This window comes from Ranitomeya imitator, chromosome 2, assembly GCF_032444005.1.
Source record: "Ranitomeya imitator isolate aRanImi1 chromosome 2, aRanImi1.pri, whole genome shotgun sequence".
In the NCBI taxonomy this organism is placed as follows: Eukaryota; Metazoa; Chordata; class Amphibia; order Anura; family Dendrobatidae; genus Ranitomeya; species Ranitomeya imitator.
This window is the reverse complement of record NC_091283.1, coordinates 496,262,643-496,280,237: the sequence shown is the minus strand read 5'-3', so window position 1 is coordinate 496,280,237 and position 17,595 is coordinate 496,262,643. Positions and strand designations below refer to the sequence as shown.

The 17,595-nt window shown below is 42.1% G+C and overlaps 1 protein-coding gene across 2 annotated transcripts in view; it reads right to left on the bottom strand.

Moving 5' to 3' along the window:
- Window positions 1–527: 527 nt before the first annotated feature.
- Window positions 528–17,595, bottom strand: part of LOC138664645 (NXPE family member 2-like) — a 312,191-nt gene continuing 295,123 nt past the window's right edge. For both annotated transcript variants that reach the window (XM_069751530.1, XM_069751531.1), the window contains exon 6: window positions 528–1,344. In XM_069751530.1, the coding sequence (XP_069607631.1) occupies window positions 809–1,344 (536 nt within the window). In that variant the 3' untranslated portion in view covers window positions 528–808. The remainder of the gene's footprint in view (window positions 1,345–17,595) is intronic.

The following is a 17,595-nucleotide window of genomic DNA, read 5'->3' as shown; positions in this document are numbered from 1 at the left end:
CATTTGTCACATCTTCTAATCCAAGGCGTTCCAGCAGAAACCCCCCCAGGGTCTCTCACACTGAGAAAAAAATTCCAGCTCTCAGAAAGACCGGGATGGTTCTGCACATGCACGTGCAAGGTCGCAGTGCACATTGTAACATTATGACGTTGTGAGCTTTTGCGCACTTGCTATTTACCCTAGGTTGGGCCCTCCAGCTGAGCTCAGATCCCAGAGGTCACTGCATGTTGCATGTCTGTCAAGTCATGATGTGTGGCACACAGTAACCTTAGATTCCTGGTCACAGCCACAGATGCAATTTGCGACGGGGAAAGAAGAGACGGCTTTGAGAATCAAATGGTGGGCGGCAAGCAATGGAGCGGACGGACAGGTTAGCAGTGAGTATAACTTCTTTTGCCATTTAAACTTTTGCCAACCAATTATGTTTGTGCAAATTGGTGGTTTGCAATATGACTGCAAGATTTAATCAACATATCTGATTATAGAAGCATTTTAACGCCTTTGAACATAATTTTGCAGCTTGTCAATGTTTAATTAATATACATTTATTCTAGAAATCTAAATACATTAATACGAAACAGCAGAACAAAAATAATAAGCATTAACTACTAAGAATACATTTAAAAACCTGAAATATTAAACTAAATTAATTTTTTTAAGGCATGTACAAATCTTTGAACATGTCAGTCGTTTTTCTAGTAAGAAGAATGATTGTCCTTATAATTTTTTTCTAATAAAATACCCCAAAAGATTAACCTTTTCTAAATGTATCTTTGTCCAAAAAAAAGTAACACATACATTAATATAATTAACAGATGTAAGAAAGAAACAGATTGATTTGATTTTTAATGACTATTTCTGGTGGGTGGACATTATATGTTCCATAGGCTATGGTCATGTCCCAAGCATCAATTACGCCTATGTTAAGTCCCCTGAAGATGTCCTTCACCAAGAGATATTGAATGTATCCATGAAAATCACTAAATAGTTCAACATCGTTATTTAAATCTCTGGTGTTTCCAGTCTTTATGATGACTTTTGTATCCGGGCTTCTTACAAATAAATTTTCAATTGCTTTACGAATATTAAGAACTCTCCTTATGAATAGGTCAAGAGGAAAAGGTCGGAAATGATGTCCTACAGAAATGACTATTATAGTGTTAGCACCTCCACCAATTCTGTCAATTTCATTAGTGATATAGGCATGGTCCTTCACTGAAAAGAAGCTCTGAGTAACGAAGGGGTGTCCATGCTTCTTCCACTGGATGAAAATATGATTGGTCAAATCGAATTCTAAATATGTCTTATGCCAACCAATTCCATGATTATTAAACAACTTAAGTGCTGAAAACAAGAGAAAAAAATGAATTGCTTTAAAGGCAAAATAGTTCATGAAACTACATTTTATTAAACATTGAATACAATTTAAAGAAGTTTACTTAGATTGATATTAACATAATTAAGTAAAATATTGCATATAAAATGTTATAAAACAGATATCAAATGAATTACAATTCCTAAACTCATTTTATTATATAGTCATGTTCATATTATAACATTTATATAGAGAATGTCTATCTAGTTGTGCCAATTTCAATTTAATTGGACTTACTTAACTTGCAGAGTTGGGATAATCCTTATATTATCTGATCCCAAGAAAGGCAATTACTTGTTAATCTTTGGGGGTCTGACCAGGAGCGTAAGGAGCACGGGTGCAGAGGGTGTGACTGTGACCAGGTCAATGCAGGAGGGGAGCCAGCTATTTAAAGCTGGATGCTCAACCAGGAATAGAAAAATGTTTAGAATTGAGAGTCTCAGTGGTTGATACCTCTTAATGGCTAACTGAAAAGATGGTAACAAATTGCAAGCTTTCGAGACTAATAAGGTCTCTTCATCAGGCATAGACTAAAACAAATTCTGGAGAACTACATATTTATGCACAACACATTACAGAAAAGAAAAAAAACCTGGATAAGATAGGTAACATGAAGCAGAATTACCATGAGTGATAAACAGTTATATCCATCAATATTGGACCAGTTCTATGATAAGGAATGTTTTATTGTCCTCTGATTGGGGTCTGGTTCTGTTGTGATGACCCCACATGGTCTGAGGGGCAAATTCCTTAGTTCCTTAGTTGATGTCCAAGAAGACCATGGAGAAATCACCAACCACACAACTGAAGAACCGATATCAAATCTTTGTAGAGGATGAAGATGGCACACCTAAGGATGAAGCAATACCAGCAAGCAAAAAAGTAAAGGGCACACAGCAACAAGTGACAGCAAAAAGTACAGCCAAGAAGCAACGAAGAGTGGTGGTGGTGGGAGACTCACTACTGAGAGGCACAGAAGCAGCCATCTGCAGACTGGACATAACCGCAAGAGAAGTATGCTGCCTCCAAGGTGCGATGATCAAGGATGTGACCGATAGGATACCAAAGCTCTTCAGCTCCAAGGACGTCCACCCATTTCTTCTGATACATGTTGGCACCAATGACACGGCAAGGAAGGAACTACCGACAATCTGCAAGGACTTTGAAGAGTTGGGGAGGAAAGTAAAGGAACTGGATGCACAGGTAGTTTTTTCTTCTATCCTTCCAGTAGACGGGCATGGCACCAGGAGATGGAACAGGATCCTTGATGCGAACAACTGGCTAAGACGATGGTGCAGACAACAAGGATTTGGATTTCTGGACCACGGTGTGAATTACTTGTACGATGGACTCCTCGCCAGAGACGGACTACACCTCAACAAACCTGGGAAACACACATTCGCCAGAAGACTTGCTACACTCATCAGGAGGGCGTTAAACTAGAAGAAGAGGGGACGGGAAGAAAAACATTAGACTTCAACAAAGAAGACCCAGGAAAACATACTCAGAAGGGAGGTAAGAACATTTCTAAAACAATCCACAGCGAGGAGATTGGAACAAAACAAAATCCTCTAAACTGCATGCTCGCAAACGCCAGAAGCCTGACAAACAAGATGGAAGAACTAGAAGCAGAAATATCTACAGGTAACTTTGACATAGTGGGAATAACCGAGACATGGTTAGATGAAAGCTATGACTGGGCAGTTAACTTACAGGGTTACAGTCTGTTTAGAAAGGATCGTAAAAATCGGAGAGGAGGAGGGGTTTGTCTCTATGTAAAGTCTTGTCTAAAGTCCACTTTAAGGGAGGATATTAGCGAAGGGAATGAGGATGTCGAGTCCATATGGGTCGAAATTCATGGAGGGAAAAATGGTAACAAAATTCTCATTGGGGTCTGTTACAAACCCCCAAATATAACAGAAATCATGGAAAGTCTACTTCTAAAGCAGATAGATGAAGCTGCAACCCATAATGAGGTCCTGGTTATGGGGGACTTTAACTACCCGGATATTAACTGGGAAACAGAAACCTGTGAAACCCATAAAGGCAACAGGTTTCTGCTAATAACCAAGAAAAATTATCTTTCACAATTGGTGCAGAATCCAACCAGAGGAGCAGCACTTTTAGACCTAATACTATCTAATAGACCTGACAGAATAACAAATCTGCAGGTGGTCGGGCACCTAGGAAATAGCGACCACAATATTGTACAGTTTCACCTGTCTTTCACTAGGGGGACTTGTCAGGGAGTCACAAAAACACTGAACTTTAGGAAGGCAAAGTTTGACCAGCTTAGAGATGCCCTTAACCTGGTAGACTGGGACAATATCCTCAGAAATAAGAATACAGATATTAAATGGAAAATGTTTAAGAACATCCTAAATAGGCACTGTAAGCGGTTTATACCTTGTGGGAATAAAAGGACTAGAAATAGGAAAAACCCAATGTGGCTAAACAAAGAAGTAAGACAGGCAATTAACAGTAAAAAGAAAGCATTTGCACTACTAAAGCAGGATGGCACCATTGAAGCTCTAAAAAACTATAGGGAGAAAAATACTTTATCTAAAAAACTAATTAAAGCTGCCAAAAAGGAAACAGAGAAGCACATTGCTAAGGAGAGTAAAACTAATCCAAAACTGGTTTTCAATTATATCAATAGTAAAAGAATAAAAACTGAAAATGTAGGCCCCTTAAAAAATAGTGAGGAAAGAATGGTTGTAGATGACGAGGAAAAAGCTAACATATTAAACACCTTCTTCTCCACGGTATTCACGGTGGAAAATGAAATGCTAGGTGAAATCCCAAGAAACAATGAAAACCCTATATTAAGGGTCACCAATCTAACCCAAGAAGAGGTGCGAAACTGGCTAAATAAGATCAAAATAGATAAATCTCCGGGTCCGGATGGCATACACCCACGAGTACTGAGAGAACTAAGTAATGTAATAGATAAACCATTATTTCTTATTATTAGGGACTCTATAGCGACGGGGTCTGTTCCGCAGGACTGGCGCATAGCAAATGTGGTGCCAATATTCAAAAAGGGCTCTAAAAGTGAACCTGGAAATTATAGGCCAGTAAGTCTAACCTCTATTGTTGGTAAAATATTTGAAGGGTTTCTGAGGGATGTTATTTTGGATTATCTCAATGAGAATAACTGTTTAACTCCATATCAGCATGGGTTTATGAGAAATCGCTCCTGTCAAACCAATCTAATCAGTTTTTATGAAGAGGTAAGCTATAGGCTGGACAACGGTGAGTCATTGGACGTGGTATATCTCTATTTTTCCAAAGCGTTTGATACCGTGCCGCACAAGACGTTGGTACACAAAATGAGAATGCTTGGCCTGGGGGAAAATGTGTGTAAATGGGTTAGTAACTGGCTTAGTGATAGAAAGCAGAGGGTGGTTATAAATTGTATAGTCTCTAACTGGGTTGCTGTGACCAGTGGGGTACCGCAGGGGTCGGTATTGGGACCTGTTCTCCTCAACATATTCATTAATGATCTGGTAGAAGGTTTACACAGTAAAATATCGATATTTGCAGATGATACAAAACTATGTAAAGCAGTTAATACAAGAGAAGATAGTATTCTGCTACAGATGGATCTGGATAGGTTGGAAACTTGGGCTGAAAGGAGGCAGATGAGGTTTAACAATGATAAATGTAAGGTTATACACATGGGAAGAGGGAATCAATATCACCATTACACACTGAATGGGAAACCACTGGGTAAATCTGACAGGGAGAAGGACTTGGGGATCCTAGTTAATGATAAACTTACCTGGAGCAGCCAGTGCCAGGCAGCAGCTGCCAAGGCAAACAGGGTCATGGGGTGCATTAAAAGAGGTCTGGATACACATGATGAGAGCATTATACTGCCTCTGTACAAATCCCTAGTTAGACCACACATGGAGTACTGTGTCCAGTTTTGGGCACCGGTGCTCAGGAAGGATATAATGGAACTAGAGAGAGTACAAAGGAGGGCAACAAAATTAATAAAGGGGATGGGAGAACTACAATACCCAGATAGATTAGCAAAATTAGGATTATTTAGTCTAGAAAAAAGACGACTGAGGGGCGATCTAATAACCATGTATAAGTATATAAGGGGACAATACAAATATCTCGCTGAGGATCTGTTTATACCAAGGAAGGTGACGGGCACAAGGGGGCATTCTTTGCGTCTGGAGGAGAGAAGGTTTTTCCACCAACATAGAAGAGGATTCTTTACTGTTAGGGCAGTGAGAATCTGGAATTGCTTGCCTGAGGAGGTGGTGATGGCGAACTCAGTCGAGGGGTTCAAGAGAGGCCTGGATGTCTTCCTGGAGCAGAACAATATTGTATCATACAATTATTAGGTTCTGTGGAAGGACATATATCTGAGGATTTACAGTGCCTACAAGTAGTATTCAACCCCCTGCAGATTTAGCAGGTTTACACATTTGGAATTAACTTGGCATTGTGACATTTGGACTGTAGATCAGCCTGGAAGTGTGAAATGCACTGCAGCAAAAAAGAATGTTATTTCTTTGTTTATTTTTTTTTTTAATTGTGAAAAGTCTTTTCAGAGGGTCATTTATTATTCAACCCCTCAACCCACCAGAATTCTGTTTGGTTCCCCTAAAGTATTAAGAAATAGATCAGGCACAAAGAACAATGAGCTTCACATGTTTGGATTAATTATCTCTTTTTCCAGCCTTTTCTGACTATTTAAGACACTCCCCAAACTTGTGAACAGCACTCATACATGGTCAACATGGGAAAGACAAAGGAGCATTCCAAGGCCATCAGAGACAAGATCGTGGAGGGTCACAAGGCTGGCAAGGGGTACAAAACCCTTTCCAAGGAGTTGGGCCTACCTGTCTCCACTGTTGGGAGCATTATCCGGAAGTGGAAGGCTTATGGAACTACTGTTATCCTTCCACGGCCTGGACAGCCTTTGAAAGTTTCCTCCCGTGCCGAGGCCAGGCTTGTCCGAAGAGTCAAGGCTAACCCAAGGACAAAAAGGAAGGAGCTCCGGGAAGATCTCATGGCAGTGGGGACATTGGTTTCAGTCAATACCATAAGTAACGTACTCCACCACAATGGTCTCCGTTCCAGACGAGCCTGTAAGGTACCTTTACTTTCAAAGCGTCATGTCAACGCTCGTCTACAGTTTGCTCATGATCACTTGGAGGACTCTGAGACTGACTGGTTCAAGGTTCTCTGGTCTGATGAGACCAAGATTGAGATCTTTGGTGCCAACCACACACGTGACGTTTGGAGACTGGATGGCACTGCATACGACCCCAAGAATACCATCCCTACAGTCAAGCATGGTGGTGGCAGCATCATGCTGTTGGGCTGTTTCTCAGCCAAGGGGCGTGGCCATCTGGTCCGCATCCATGGGAAGATGGATAGCACGGCCTACCTGGAGATTTTGGCCAAGAACCTCCGCTCCTCCATCAAGGATCTTAAGATGGGTCGTCATTTCATCTTCCAACAAGACAACGACCCAAAGCACACAGCCAAGAAAACCAAGGCCTGGTTCAAGAGGCAAAAAATCAAGGTGTTGCAGTGGCCTAGTCAGTCTCCTGACCTTAACCCAATTGAAAACTTGTGGAAGGAGCTCAAGATTAAAGTCCACATGAGACACCCAAAGAACCTAGATAATTTGGAGAAGATCTGCATGGAGGAGTGGGCCAAGATAACTCCAGAGACCTGTGCCGGCCTGATCAGGTCTTATAAAAGACAATTATTAGCTGTAATTGCAAACAAAGGTTATTCCACAAAATATTAAACCTAGGGGTTGAATAATAATTGACCCACACTTTTATGTTTAAAATTTATAAAAACTTAACTGAGCAACAAAACTTTTTGTTTTGTAAGATTTATGCATCTGTTAATAAATCCTGCTCTTGTTTGAAGTTTGAAGGCTCTAACTTATTTGCATCTTATTAAACCTGCTAAATCTGCAGGGGGTTGAATACTACTTGTAGGCATTGTATTATGATGGAATATAGGCAGAACTGGATGGACAAATGTCTTTTTTCGGCCTTACTAACTATGTTATGTTACTATGTTATGTAAAAAGACATAAATCCATGCGATACATTCACTCCTGCACTAAGAGTGTCAAAGGTCATCATTAGGGTTGAGCGACCTTTACTTTTATAGGATCGGGTCGGGTTTCACGAAACCCGACTTTTTCAAAAGTCGGGTCGAGTGAAATCGGCCTATCCTATAAAAAAGTCGGGGTCGGCCGAGACTCGAAACCCAATGCAATGCATTGGGTTTCCATGGTTCCCAGGGTCTGAAGGAGCGGAAACTCTCCTTCAGGCCCTGCGATCCATATTTTAGTGTAAAATAAAGAATAAAAATAAAAAATATCGCAATACCTACCCTCTGACGCGCCCTGGTACTAACCGGGAACCTTCCTTCCTTAGAATCAGCCTTCCAGGACCTTGCGGTGACGTCGCGGTGATGTCGCGGCTTGTGATTGGCCGTGTGGCCGCCCATGAGACCGCTCGCGCGACCAATCACAAGCCGCGACGTCACCGCGACGTCACCGCAAGGTATATACTCACCCTCGGACGCGCCCTGCTTCTTTCCGGCAGCCTTCCTTCCTAAGAATCAGCCCTTCCAGGACCTTCGGTGACGTCGCGGTGACGTCGCGGCTTGTGATTGGTCGCGCGAGCGGTCACATGCGCGGCCAATCACAAGCCGCGACATCACCGCGACGTCACCGCAAGGTCCTGGAAGGCTGATTCTAAGGAAGGAAGGTTCCCGGTTAGTACCAGGGCGCGTCAGAGGGAAAGTATTGCGATATTTTTTATTTTTATTCTTTATTTTACACTTAAATCTGAATTCCAATACTAATTCCCGATATAAACATATCGGGAATCGGTATCGGAATTCCAATTCTAGATTCAAAAGATCGCCGACTTCATGGCCGACCCCACACTGGGGTCGGGTCGGGTTTCATGAAACCCGACCTTGCCAAAAGTCGGCGACTTTTGAAAAATTTCGACCCGTTTCGCTCATCTCTAGTCATCATCAGTTTATGTTCATATATTCTTCTGTCTCTTTGAGATTTGAACTAACCTTTTAATACAAGTGATTTCATGTCCATAATGTTATGATTGGGCAGACAAAAATGTATTGCCACAGGTAGATCCATTCTTTTTTCTCTTATTGTATGGCGATGAGAGTTCATTCTTGTTCTCAGTTTCTGCCCTGTCTCCCCTACATATAGACCCCCAGTTGGACATTTAGTACAAATAATTAGGTACACCACATTTGAAGTGACGCAGCTGAAAGTACCTGGTATCTTGTAGTCCTGATGTGAATTGGGGATCTTTATCTTGTCCGTGGTCATTATAAATGGACAGGTTTTACATTTTTTCTAATTGCAAGGAAAGGTACCTGCAGCTGTTGGAGAGGACAGGGAGCTCTTGACAATAATGCATCTTAGATTTGGGGGCTGCCTAAAACACAGTAGTAGGGGGTCTGTGAAAATGGATTGTAAGCCGGCATCTTTTTGTAGTAAAGGTTGTAATTTCCGTGCAGCTCCCCTTAGCACCTCCAGATTTGGATTGTAGGTAACTACTAGAGGTACTCGGTTATTTTCTTCTTTAGCTTTGTAATGTAGCAGGTGATTCCTTGATATTCTGGTGGCTCTCATTTTGTCCTACTAAGGCCCTGGATAAAACTGATCTCTGCAGTGATATGGAACATTTTTTCAGGAGACTGCGCCTGAGGGAATATTTCAATGATACAGAAGATTCAAAACCCACCTGGACTAAAGGAAAAGGGATCCTAACAACAAAGAAGAGGTCAGGCTGGACACCTTCACCTGGACACAACCCTCATTTGGATAAATATATAGACGCCTTCAGACATTTGATAAAATCCACATCATAGATACTAACAGGAGACAAGCATCCAACATCAGTGCCCAGGAGAGAAAGGCCATACAGTCTCTGAAAACCAACAAAGAAATCATCATCAAACATGCTGACAAGGGAGGTGCAATAGTCATGATGAACACATCAGACTATATGAAGGATGCAAACAGACAACTTATGGACACACACTACTAAAAAAAATTAAAGTTGGATCCTACACAGGACTATTACAAGGAACTAAACAAGTTAGCATCTTGTCCACAAGAGCCGATGACCTGATACCAAAAAGTCCAAGAACAGGGATATACTACATGCTTCCCAAAATCCACAAATCTGGAAATCCAGGGAGACCAATTGTTTCATGTGTGGGCACCCTTACTGAGCAGGTATCTGGATGGGTAGAGGGTATTCTTAAACCCCTGGTAAAGGACACCCAGCTACATTCAGGACACAACTAACCTATTGAATAAACTATCAGCAATAGGTCCTTTACCAGAAGGAACCATCCTGGCCACCATGGATGTGGAATCTTTGTACTCTAATATCCCACATCAGGATGGATTTAATGCCTGCAAATTCTTCCTGGAAAACACAGGGACTGATGTGGATTCTGTGGTGAAACTTATAAAATTCATCCTCACCCACAATTACTTTTAATTTGACAACAAGATCTATCTACAGGAGACTGGCACAGCAATGGGAAGTAAAATGGCTCACAGTATGCAAATCTTTTCATGACCAAGCTTGAAAGTGACACTTTGTCCTCATGTCCCATCAGGCCTCTGGCCTACTACCGCTACATTGATGACATTTTAATCATCTGAACCACACCTAAAGATGTTCCATGAACACTTTAATGAATTTCATCCCACCATCAACTTGACGCTCAACTACTCCTGTACTGAAATTAACTTTTTGGACACCATCATTAAGCTGCAGAACAATAAAATAGAGACATCCCTATATCAGAAGCCAATCGACTGTCCAACATACCTTAAATGGGACAGTTTCCATCCAAAACACATAAAAAACTCTATTGTCTACAGCAGAGGTGTCAAACTGCATTCCTCGAGGGATGCAAACAAGTCATGTTTTCTGGATTTCCTTGTGTTGCACAGGTAATAATTTAATCACCTGCACAGCATGATTCCAGCACCTTGTGCAATGCTAAGGAAATCTTGAAAACATGCATGGTTTGGGGCCCTCAAGGAATGCAGTTTGACACCCCTGGTCTACAGCCAAGCAATCAGATACAATCGTATATGTTCCAACCCCATGGATAGGGATGAACACCTTGGTCACCTCAGAAAGACCTTTTTGTATCAGGGCTACCATCCAAGAACAATTGAAAACCAGATTACAAGAGCCACCAGAATATCAAGGAATCACCTGCTACATTGCAAAGCTAAAGAAGAAAATAACCGGGTACCTCTAGTAGTTACCTACAATCCAAATCTGGAGGTGCTAAGGGGAGCCACACGGAAATTACATCCTTTACAACAAAAAGATGCCCGCTTACAATCCATTTTCCCAGACCCCTGTTGTGAATTCTGCTTTTGGGCTTCTTCCGGTGGTTGTAGGTGGTAATGCAGTTGTCTCTGGGCTGCAGTCCTGGACAGGTGTTTCTGCTGATTACAGTTCTGACTGGAGTATTTAGGTTTGCAGGACTCATCATTAGTCCTTTCCAGTTGTCAATGTTTCTTGGGAAGTATTGGTTCTCTGTCTGGTAGTGTTGAGCATTCCGATACCGCAAGTATCGGGTATCGGCCAATATTTGCGGTATCGGAATTCCGATACCGAGTTCCAATATTTTTGTGATATCGGGAATCGGTATCGGGATTAAGATTCATGTGTAAAATAAAGAATAAAAATAAAAAATATTGATATACTTACCCTCGGACGCGCCCTGGTTGTCACCGCTGCAACCGCCATGCTTGCGTTCCTAAGAATGAGCGCGTTAAGGACTTTCGATGACGTCGCTGCTTGTGATTGGTCGCTGAGCGGTCATGTGACCGCTCACGCGACCAATCACAAGCCGCGACATCATCGAAGGTCACATGACAGCTCAGCGACCAATCACAAGCTGCGACGTCATCGAAGGTCCTTAACGCGCTCATTCTTAGAAAGGGAAGCATGGCGGTTGCAGCGGTGACAACCAGGGCGCGTCCGAGGGTAAGTATATCAATATTTTTATTTTTATTCTTTATTTTACACATGAATATGGATCCCAGGGCCTGAAGGAGAGTTTCCTCTCCTTCAGACCCTGGGAACCATAGAGGATACCTTCCGATATTTGTGTCCCATTGACTTGTATTGGTATCGGATATCGGTATCGGCGATATCCGATATTTTTCGGATATCGGCCGATACCATCAGATACCGACACTTTCAAATATCGGACGGTATCGCTCAACACTACTGTCTGGCTCTCCTGCTTAGCTGCCAATTCAGCAAAGGTAAGTGTCTGTTTCTTTTTCAATTGCACACAAGCGGTGTGCTTGTTTTTTTGATTGTATTCCTGCTGTGAGTTTAGTAGTCTCTGTAATTGCAGATATATGTTCCACGTCTTTAGTTAGATGGAGGAATTTTTGTATTTTCTGCTGTGGATATTTTTGGAAGGGTTTTAATACTGACCGCACAGGACTCTGTTCTATCCTTTCCTATTTTAGCTAGAGCGGCCTCTTGTGCTAAATCCTGTTTTCTGACTGTGTGTGTCTTTCCTCTCCTACTCACAGCCAATATTTGTGGGGGGCTGCCTATCCTTTGGGGTTCTTCTCTAAGGCAAGATAGTATTTCTATTTCCATCTTTAGGGGTATTTAGTCCTCCGGCTGTGACGAGGTGTCTAGGATTTGTTAGGTACACTCCACGGCTACTTCTAGTTGCGGTGTTAAGATCAGGATTTGCGGTCAGTATAGTTACCACCTACTCCAGTGTAAGTTTTCATGCTGCTCCAAGGTCACCGGATCATTACAGACCCCCCACTACTGTGTTTTAGGCAGCCCCCAAATCTAAGATGCATCATTGTCAAAAGCTCCCTGTCTTCTCCAACAGCTGCAGGTACTTTTCCTTGCAATCAGAAAAAATGGAAAACCTGTCCATTTATAATGATCACGGACAAGATAAAGAACCCCAATTCACATCAGGACTACAAGACACCAGGTACTTTCAACTGCATCACTTCAAATGTGGTGTACCTAATTATTTATAAAATCACCAACCACACAACTGAAGAACCGATATCAAATCTTTGTAGAGGATGAAGATGGCACACCTAAGAATGAAGCAATACCAGCAAGCAAAAAAGAAAAGGGCACACAGCAACAAGTGACAGCAAAAAGTACAGCCAAGAAGCAACGAAGAGTGGTGGTGGTGGGAGACTCACTACTGAGAGGCACCGAAGCAGCCATCTGCAGACCGGACATAACTGCAAGAGAAGTATGCTGCCTTCCAGGTGCGATGATCAAGGATGTGACCGATAGGATACCAAAGCTCTTCAGCTCCAAGGACGTCCACCCATTTCTTCTGATACATGTTGGCACCAATGACACGGCAAGGAAGGACCTACCGACAATCTGCAAGGACTTTGAAGAGTTGGGGAAGAAAGTAAAGGAACTGGATGCACAGGTAGTTTTTTCTTCTATCCTTCCAGTAGACGGGCATGGCACCAGGAGATGGAACAGGATCCTTGATGCAAACAACTGGCTAAGACGATGGTGCAGACAACAAGGATTTGGATTCCTGGACCACGGTGTGAATTACTGGTATGATGGACTCCTCGCCAGAGACGGACTACACCTCAACAAACCTGGGAAACACACATTCGCCAGAAGACTCGCTACACTCATCAGGAGGGCGTTAAACTAGAAGAAGAGGGGACGGGAAGAAAAACATTAGACTCGAACAAAGACGACCCAGGAAAACATACTCAGAAGGGAGGTAAGAACATTTCTAAAACAATCCACAGTGAGGAGATTGGAACAAAACAAAATCCTCTAAACTGCATGCTCGCAAACGCCAGAAGCCTGACAAACAAGATGGAAGAACTAGAAGCAGAAATATCTACAGGTAACTTTGACATAGTGGGAATAACCGAGACATGGTTAGATGAAAGCTATGACTGGGCAGTTAACTTACAGGGTTACAGTCTGTTTAGAAAGGATCGTAAAAATCGGAGAGGAGGAGGGGTTTGTCTCTATGTAAAGTCTTGTCTAAAGTCCACTTTAAGGGAGGATATTAGCGAAGGGAATGAGGATGTCGAGTCCATATGGGTTGAAATTCATGGAGGGAAAAATGGTAACAAAATTCTCATTGGGGTCTGTTACAAACCCCCAAATATAACAGAAAGCATGGAAAGTCTACTTCTAAAGCAGATAGATGAAGTTGCAACCCATAATGAGGTCCTGGTTATGGGGGACTTTAACTACCCGGATATTAACTGGGAAACAGAAACCTGTGAAACCCATAAAGGCAACAGGTTTCTGCTAATAACCAAGAAAAATTATCTTTCACAATTGGTGCAGAATCCAACCAGAGGAGCAGCACTTTTAGACCTAATACTATCTAATAGACCTGACAGAATAACAAATCTGCAGGTGGTTGGGCATTTAGGAAATAGCGACCACAATATTGTGCAGTTTCACCTGTCTTTCACTAGGGGGACTTGTCAGGGAGTCACAAAAACATTGAACTTTAGGAAGGCAAAGTTTGAACAGCTTAGAGATGCCCTTAATCTGGTAGACTGGGACAATATCCTCAGAAATGAGAATACAGATAATAAATGGGAAATGTTTAAGAACATCCTAAATAGGCAGTGTAAGCGGTTTATACCTTGTGGGAATAAAAGGACTAGAAATAGGAAAAACCCAATGTGGCTAAACAAAGAAGTAAGACAGGCAATTAACAGTAAAAAGAAAGCATTTGCACTACTAAAGCAGGATGGCACCATTGAAGCTCTAAAAAACTATAGGGAGAAAAATACTTTATCTAAAAAACTAATTAAAGCTGCCAAAAAGGAAACAGAGAAGCACATTGCTAAGGAGAGTAAAACTAATCCCAAACTGTTCTTCAACTATATCAATAGTAAAAGAATAAAAACTGAAAATGTAGGCCCCTTAAAAAATAGTGAGGAAAGAATGGTTGTAGATGACGAGGAAAAAGCTAACATATTAAACACCTTCTTCTCCACGGTATTCACGGTGGAAAATGAAATGCTAGGTGAAATCCCAAGAAACAATGAAAACCCTATATTAAGGGCCACCAATCTAACCCAAGAAGAGGTGCGAAACCGGTTAAATAAGATTAAAATAGATAAATCTCCGGGTCCGGATGGCATACACCCACGAGTACTAAGAGAACTAAGTAATGTAATAGATAAACCATTATTTCTTATTTTTAGTGACTCTATAGCGACAGGGTCTGTTCCGCAGGACTGGCGCATAGCAAATGTGGTGCCAATATTCAAAAAGGGCTCTAAAAGTGAACCTGGAAATTATAGGCCAGTAAGTCTAACCTCTATTGTTGGTAAAATATTTGAAGGGTTTCTGAGGGATGTTATTCTGGATTATCTCAATGAGAATAACTGTTTAACTCCATATCAGCATGGGTTTATGAGAAATCGCTCCTGTCAAACCAATCTAATCAGTTTTTATGAAGAGGTAAGCTATAGAATGGACCACGGTGAGTCATTGGACGTGGTATATCTCGATTTTTCCAAAGCGTTTGATACCGTGCCGCACAAGAGGTTGGTACACAAAATGAGAATGCTTGGTCTGGGGGAAAATGTGTGTAAATGGGTTAGTAACTGGCTTAGTGATAGAAAGCAGAGGGTGGTTATAAATGGTATAGTCTCTAACTGGGTCGCTGTGACCAGTGGGGTACCGCAGGGGTCAGTATTGGGACCTGTTCTCTTCAACATATTCATTAATGATCTGGTAGAAGGTTTACACAGTAAAATATCGATATTTGCAGATGATACAAAACTATGTAAAGCAGTTAATACAAGAGAAGATAGTATTCTGCTACAGATGGATCTGGATAAGTTGGAAACTTGGGCTGAAAGGTGGCAGATGAGGTTTAACAATGATAAATGTAAGGTTATACACATGGGAAGAGGGAATCAATATCACCATTACACACTGAACGGGAAACCACTGGGTAAATCTGACAGGGAGAAGGACTTGGGGATCCTAGTTAATGATAAACTTACCTGGAGCAGCCAGTGCCAGGCAGCAGCTGCCAAGGCAAACAGGATCATGGGGTGCATTAAAAGAGGTCTGGATACACATGATGAGAGCATTATACTGCCTCTGTACAAATCCCTAGTTAGACCGCACATGGAGTACTGTGTCCAGTTTTGGGCACCGGTGCTCAGGAAGGATATAATGGAACTAGAGAGAGTACAAAGGAGGGCAACAAAATTAATAAAGGGGATGGGAGAACTACAATACCCAGATAGATTAGCAAAATTAGGATTATTTAGTCTAGAAAAAAGACGACTGAGGGGCGATCTAATAACCATGTATAAGTATATAAGGGGACAATACAAATATCTCGCTGAGGATCTGTTTATACCAAGGAAGGTGACGGGCACAAGGGGGCATTCTTTGCGTCTGGAGGAGAGAAGGTTTTTCCACCAACATAGAAGAGGATTCTTTACTGTTAGGGCAGTGAGAATCTGGAATTGCTTGCCTGAGGAGGTGGTGATGGCGAACTCAGTCGAGGGGTTCAAGAGAGGCCTGGATGTCTTCCTGGAGCAGAACAATATTGTATCATACAATTATTAGGTTCTGTAGAAGGACGTAGATCTGGGTATTTATTATGATGGAATATAGGCTGAACTGGATGGACAAATGTCTTTTTTCGGCCTTACTAACTATGTTACTATGTTACTATGTTACTATTTGTACTAAATGTCCAACTGGGGGTCTATATGTAGGGGAGACAGGGCAGAAACTGAGAACAAGAATGAACTCTCATCGCCATACAATAAGAGAAAAAAGAATGGATCTACCTGTGGCAATACATTTTTGTCTCCCCAATCATAACATTATGGACATGAAATTACTTGTATTAAAAGGTAAGTTCAAATCTCAAAGAGACAGAAGAATATGGGAATATAAACTGATGATGACCTTTGACACTCTTAGTGCAGAAATGAATGTGTCACATGGATTTATGTCTTTTTACATCAACTAAGCAACTAAGGAATTTGCCCCTCAGACCATGTGGGGTCATCTGTTATGATACGGTGGTCTAGGAGCAACATGGAACGAGCTCTGAAGGTAACTGTACTGACCGCAGTCCCTAAGCTCAACACAACACTAGAAGTAGCCGTGGAATGCTCCTAACTCTCACTAGGCATCTCGTCACAGCCTAAGAGCTAACTACCCCTAAAGATAGAAGCAGGAAAGCTATCTTGCCTCAGAGAAAATCCCCAAAGGATAGATTAGCCCCCCACAAATAATGACTGTGAGTGGAGAGGGAAAAGACATACACAGAATGAAACCAGGATGAGCACAGGAGGCCAGTCTAACTAAATAGATAGGACAGGATGGAATACTGTGCGGTCAGTATAAAACACTACAAAAATCCATGCAGAGTTTACAAAAAATCTCCACACCTGACTGAAGGTGTGGAGGGCAAATCTGCCTCCCAGAGCTTCCAGCAAGACAGAATTAATTCACACTGATAAGCTGGACAAACATAGAAAGCACAGAATGGATAAGTCCACAATCTATGGACAGAAAAGGGCAAGCAAAAACTTAGCTTAGCTGAACTGGTCAGGATAACAGGGAACTCCAAAGAGATGTGAATCCAACCAGGAACCATTTACAAGTGGCACTGGCTGAAGATAGAGCCAGACTTAAATAGCCGAGCAGAAGAGACCATAAGTGGAGGCAGCTGATGACAGCTAACTTCAAGGAGCAGCCATACCACTAAAATCCACAAGAGGGAGCCCAAGAGCAGAACTCACAAAAATGCCACTTACAACCCCCGGAGGGAGCCCAAGAGCGGAATTCACAACAGTACCCCCCTTGAGGAGGGGTCACCGAACCCTCACCAGAGCCCCCAGGCCGATCAGGACGAGCCACGTGAAAAGCACGAACCAAATCGGTGGCATGGACATCGGAGGCAACAACCCAAGAATTATCCTCCTGGCCGTAACCCTTCCACTTGACAAGATACTGAAGCCTCCGCCTCGAAAAACGAGAATCCAAAATCTTCTCAACCTCTTATTCCAACTCTCCCTCAAACAACACCGGGGCAGGAGGGTCAACCGAGGGAACAACGGGCACCACATATCTCCGCAACAAAGATCTATGGAAAACATT